At 40.5% G+C, this 6,085-nt stretch overlaps 1 protein-coding gene across 1 annotated transcript; it reads left to right on the top strand.

Annotated features, from left to right (window-relative positions):
• Nucleotides 1–1,806: 1,806 nt before the first annotated feature.
• On the top strand, nucleotides 1,807–3,831 carry polr2f (RNA polymerase II, I and III subunit F). Its single transcript, XM_015945326.3, has 5 exons — nucleotides 1,807–1,962; nucleotides 2,219–2,288; nucleotides 2,377–2,507; nucleotides 3,306–3,377; nucleotides 3,472–3,831. The coding sequence occupies exons 1-5, from the start codon at nucleotides 1,943–1,945 to the stop codon at nucleotides 3,560–3,562; spliced, it is 384 nt and encodes a 127-aa protein (XP_015800812.1). The 5' UTR covers nucleotides 1,807–1,942; the 3' UTR covers nucleotides 3,563–3,831.
• Nucleotides 3,832–6,085: the final 2,254 nt, after the last annotated feature.

Raw genomic sequence — 6,085 nt, 5'->3', positions numbered from 1 at the left:
ATCACCACCATCAGAAAAAAGGCCCAGCAGAGGATGTACTTCCTGAGGCAGCTGAAGAAATTCAACCTATCACCACAGTCGATGAGGCAGTTCTACACCGCTATCATCGAGTCCATCCTCACCTCCTCCATCACCGTGTGGTACGCTGGAGCTACCACCAGGGACACGAGGAGGCTGCAGTGTGTCATGCGCTCTGCAGAGAAGGTCATTGGCTGCAAACTCCCCTCCACACAGGATCTGTACACCTCTGGGACAGTGAGGCGTGCAGGTCGGATAATAGCTGACTCGTGTCACCCTGGACACGGTCTCTTCGACTCGCTCCCATCTGGCAGAAGGCTCAGATCCATTCGGACCAGAACCTCTCGCCACAAAAACAGTTTCTTCCCCTCTGCAGTTGGACTTTCCAACGAAAATCCTACGGCAGCCCACTCAAGTCGGTTGGTCCCAGTCACGTGATCCGATGCTGTGCTTGAAAAACAGATTAGTACCTGCACGGGGTAGATCGCTGCTTCTCTAATTCTTGCCACTTTTTACATTAATAATTTTATCATGAGTGTTTTATTACTTCCTATATTTGCGTATCTCTTAAATTTTTCTTTCTATCTTACCTTCTGCACCAAATACCGCAGCAATTTCCTAATGTTGTGACTTGGCACACATATGGCAATAAAACCTTCTGATTCTGATTCTAAAAAGCTGGTCCTTTGTATGTATGTATTTATTTATTTATTTATTTATTTATTTATTTATTTCACTTTGGTGGAAACCGGCCCTGTTAAATGAGGGAAATTGCAGTGTACCACAGTGACCATCAGGTGGCAGCCTTGTGGTGTGTCACCTTTTAAAATAGGCGCGTCATGAATGTTTGGGTGACGTTCTGACAGACACGTTAGCTCTACGTGAGATGATTTATGTTGTTTGTGCAGATAATAAGCTTAAGACCACGTTCGTTAGCCATGACATACAACCAAATAGAGGGCCAAAAGTACATAAAAAATTTATATCATTAATTGAATGTGTCATTAGTTGGTTGAAATATGAAATAATTATGTATATATGATTTTAATGAATGTGCTATAAATAAAAACATTTATTTGATGTAAAAATTACAGATAATCATTAAACTGTACAATTTTAGTAATTATTACATGGCGGAGCTGGCAGTGAAGTCGAAATGGTCCTCTCTCCAGGATCTCAGTCAGGTCCACCGGTAGAACCCCATGGAAATCCCTGGCCAGTAGACATGATGATTCCTCCAACATGTCCTGGATCGAGCTGGGGGCCTCCTACAGGCAAGACATGCCTGGAACACTTCTCCTGGGAAGCGACCGGAAGAATTCTCATTAATTCATCGCTGGATTCAGCCCCAGTCTTCTCTAGTCAATAAACAGGCCTTGGATTTGGAGGAGTCGGTGTGCATTTTAGGATTTAAAACAAAATAATTAAAAATTTTCATCCATGGCCCATTTAACAATTTATGTATGTAATGATTTATTCGTGAAATAATTTGGCATTAATTTGATTAATTGCACATATAAATAATATTTTTTTACGTGTCAAATTCCTTAAATCTTTAGCACTTGATTATAACAATTCATTAAAGAAAGTGAGGAGAGAGAGAGAATGGGGATTATTCAGCCTTTATTTAACCTACAGTTGGTAGAATTTACAGATCAAACTAAATGGAAAATGACTTAACTCCAGAAGGTGGCAGTGTTGCAACGGTAAACCTTGTTGATGCTTCTGAAACATCAAAAAAAAAAAAAAAAAAAAAAAAAGACAGACCGGAAAGGGAACTCTAACGAGGTTCTTTTGGCCGACCGGAATGTTTAGTAGCGTACCAGCCAGTGCAACGTTCATGTGGATTCGTGTTGGTTACAAAAGTGTAGCCTAGAAACGTTAAAATATTTTACACGGATATATACTACTCTAAAAATTTATCATGTCGGACAACGAAGACAAGTAAGTAAAGAAATCGTTTAAATAATCTGCGTCATTTTGTATAATCGACGTAAGCTAACGGGGATGCTAACTCGATTAGCATCACACGGTATTGTTTATTATGATCCTTGCCTATTCTGTGTATTGCTGCTTACGTCCTGTTTTATTCAGTCTCCCATCCAAGTTTACGTACTTTTGTACTTTTTCAATAAAGCTTGTTAAAAGTTATGAATCACCTAAAGTTTAAGATATCTGATCAAAGGTTTTAACTCCGTAGCTTCGATGATGGAGATTTTGATTATGCAGAGGAGGACGAAGGACTAGACGACCTGGAGAACGTCGAAGATGTGAGTTATTACAGAGACGGATCACCACTTGAGACTTTTATGAAGCTGTCTCCTGGTCTGAGCTTGTTTGTTTTGCTCTGGTGAATAGGAGGATCAGGAGAATGTGCAGATCCTACCTGCAGGAGAAGGCCAGCAGGCCAACCAGAAGAGGATCACCACACCGTATATGACGAAATACGAGCGGGCCAGAGTGCTAGGGACCAGAGCCTTGCAGATAGCGTGAGTGTGTTTACATGAGATCACGGTTAAAGCTGAGTGTGTTTGATCTTTAACTCGTTAAACACATTTTCACTGAGAGTAGGTTTCCTCCCTAAACTTAGTATTTAGAGATGTTCAGTGAAATTAGCTGGGCTCATTTCGGGATTTATGTCAGTAAAAGTTTCGTTTTTCCAAAAGACATTTAACCCTCCCATTGTCCTGATGGGTGTGACCCCGCGAGGAAAGTTGACCATTGAGCAGGGATGATGGTTTATCCCTTGGGTCCATGTGGCAGGGGTGAGAAGTGAGCACCACCTCACCCCTGCCATGTAGACATCAAGGGATAAACCATCCATCCTGCTCAGTGGTCAACTTTCCTGGCGGGGTCACCCATGAAGACAGTGGGAGGGTTAAGTAAAAACTTAAATATGCTAAATAGCGCATTAACACCTAGTATCAACAGAAGGTTATTTAGGTAAATCAGTAAAATCAACTCCTGATTCTGTTTTTGTCTTGAGTTTGGGCTCTCTGAATTCCCACCAGCAGAAATTCCTGGAAACAGGCGGCTGCTTGTGTAAATGCCTCATCTGCTTTCAAAATAAAAGCATGCCAAAGCCCATTTTAAAGCTAAAAGTAGCGTTTGAATCTACATGCAGAATTATTTGTATTTAATTTCCAATGCTGGCTGGATGGCTGCAACTAATGAGTCACTTTTTTCCCAGCTTTAGAGAAATTAGCCCACTATAAACCCCATATTCCCATGTTGCATCAGTCTGCCTGAATAAAAGTGTTTTTCCTGTGCTGGCTTGATTCCAACAGGATGTGTGCTCCTGTCATGGTGGAGCTGGAGGGAGAGACTGACCCTCTGCAGATCGCTATGAAAGAACTTAAGTAAGTCACTTTGACAAGCACCAACTTTTGGCTTTGGTTTTATTTAACGAACAACTTTTTACTTCACTCATCTTTTCTTCTCTTTCTCCAAAAGGGGCAGAAAGATCCCCATCATCATCCGCAGGTACCTTCCTGATGGGAGTTACGAGGACTGGGGCTGTGATGAGCTCATCATAACTGATTAAACATCCTAACCAGCATCACACATCATCATCTCTGGACTTTTAGAGACTCACTAACTTTTACAGAGTTGTACGTTTGCCTGCTGGGATCCGTTTATGAATATGTTGTTTTAATTTCTTTTCACCATTTTAACATCTACTTGAGGAGGAGAGACGAGAACCTTTAGTTAAATACTTTTTATGCATCCGTGAGGAGTCTAAACGGCTTGTTTTGTTTTTCGGAAGAGACGGTGTAAATGAATGTTTTATTGTTAATAAAGTCATTTCTAGAAGCTGCTGTGATGGATTTATGTACAAATCTCTGGTTTAAAACAGAAATGTGTTGCTGCGGTTGTTTCATTTAGAAAATTAAATGTCACCCCTTCTTTCCACAGGAGCCGTCAGCAGCGCGTCATAGCTGCTGATAGGAACCGCTGTGGTCAACAGAACCTTTTCCACCGGAGCCGTCAGCAGCGCGAGTCGGCCGCTTCTCAGGAGCAGCATGTCGCGGCCTTTACGCGCCGGTTCTATTTTCTACACGCGACGCCTCTGAAACGGGTCAAGTTCGACATTTTTGGGGAAGGAAAGACAGGAAATCGGACGCGGAAATGGAGAGAAGCTCCCGAGATTTTCAGAATAAAGAACGTACTGCCTTCCGGTTGCTTTACTTTTAAAAAAAGTTACTAACTGTGCGGCCCCGTGAGAAGTTATCACCTAGCTAGCGGTCTCCTTTGTTTTTCAGGTCCGTATTGGCGATTCTAAAATGGACAGAACATAAAACACAAACCTTTTGGAGCCATGTTGTAATTTTCTCCTGCTTGTTGTGTTTACTGACGAAGTCACTCGTGTGACTTCGTGCTCGGTCGGTGACAGCTGCTCCCCTGCTGCTTCGCATCTTGTGGGAAGGGCCAAACAGCAGCTTACGCGAGCAAGACGTGCTGCTGATGGCTCCGGTGGAAAGAAGAGGTCAGACATGATCATGTGATGAGAAGCTAAAATATTGTAGTTCAATTTCAAAAATTATGTTTCGCAGTCTAACTTAATTCCATCACTACAGGTAGTGGTGTGAGTAACTCTGCTACTAAAACATTTCATTTTTAGTCAAATGTTTGTAAACCCTGAGGTGGGTAGTACTCAGTTACATGAATTCACTTGAGTAGTTTTTTTTCCTTAAAAAAGTATAATCAGTAATTTAACTGAAAATACTTTAGTAAAATTAATATAAAGTATTTTTTACAGTAGTCTCTAGTTACTCTACCACCTCTAGTTACTTGACTGGAGACAAAGCAGGTTTTAGACATAAAATGCAGCAAACGCACGTTTACAGTCTGGTTTAGATTTGACTGGAGCTGCTGTGTTAAGTGTCTACAGTAAATAGTAAAAGTACTCTGACTGTTCTAACACCTATAGGCTACTTTACTACCTACTGGAAATATTTGTATCTGAAACCTGAATAAGCCATTTAACTTTTACTTATTCAATTATTTAGATTTTTTTTATTGTTCTTTAAACTATTGGAATGTGCAGATGACTACATTTTTATCTATCTGGAAAAAATAATCTAGTGAAATCAGCTGTTATGATTAAACATTTATGGAGTACTTGGTGTTACTGATAACTTTTTACTTCTACTTGAGTAAAAATAGTATATTGAAATAATTCTGCTCTTACACAAGTACTACTTTGTATTCTATTTATTTTGTTAATATCAGATAAGAATTCAGGTTTTGTTTCCAAACGTGATTATTTCAGGTACGCTAATCATTAAAGCTTATAGTAGGGAAGTAAATAATGTTTTATACTGACAAATTTAAAGAGCAAGTCACCCCAAAATCTACATTCTTGATCAACTATATAAACGAGTGTCTAATCGTGCTGTAGACACGTGTAGTCAGTTATTTAGTGCATTTTAGTTCAAATTTAAATATTCTGCCTAAAGCTGTCTGTGTTGCTCCCCCTTCAGGTAAAACCTCTGCACTGCAGTTGACTTTAAAAGGCAAGTCACCCCCTACCAGAGTCTTACCCCTCTCCCACTTCATTTGAAAAATGCAACAAATGCTGTTGCCAGGCAGACCGAGAGGGTGGAGTCACTGACAAATGCACACATGCAGGATCACAACGACATTGTGACATCATATGGTACCAGCTAACGTTCTAGGGTGCCTCGTAGCCAATAGCGATGGCAGATTTAAATTCAAAGGCATTGCAGAGTTTTTACCTGACAACGGCACAACACTGACAGTTTTAGGCAGAAAATTAAAATTTTAAGATAAAAATTTTAACTAAAAGGCACTAAAGTGCAAAACTATCGACTACATGTGTCTGCAGCACGATTAGACACACATTTATATAGTTTATCAGAAAAAATAAGTTGATTTGGGGGTGACTTGCTCTTTAAATCTGCCATCCAAGCTGGTCAAGAAGGCTCACCAGCGCTTCTTCTTCTTGAGGACTCTGGGGAAGAACAACTTGTCCTCAGACATCCTGGTGAACTTCTATCGCTGTACCATCGAGAGCCTCCTGGCCAACTGTATAACAGTCTGGTAT

The sequence above is a fragment of the Nothobranchius furzeri genome, chromosome 12 (assembly GCF_043380555.1).
Source record: "Nothobranchius furzeri strain GRZ-AD chromosome 12, NfurGRZ-RIMD1, whole genome shotgun sequence".
NCBI lineage: Eukaryota > Metazoa > Chordata > Actinopteri > Cyprinodontiformes > Nothobranchiidae > Nothobranchius > Nothobranchius furzeri.
Note: the sequence above shows the minus strand (reverse complement) of the source record. Positions and strands in the feature narration are given on the sequence as shown.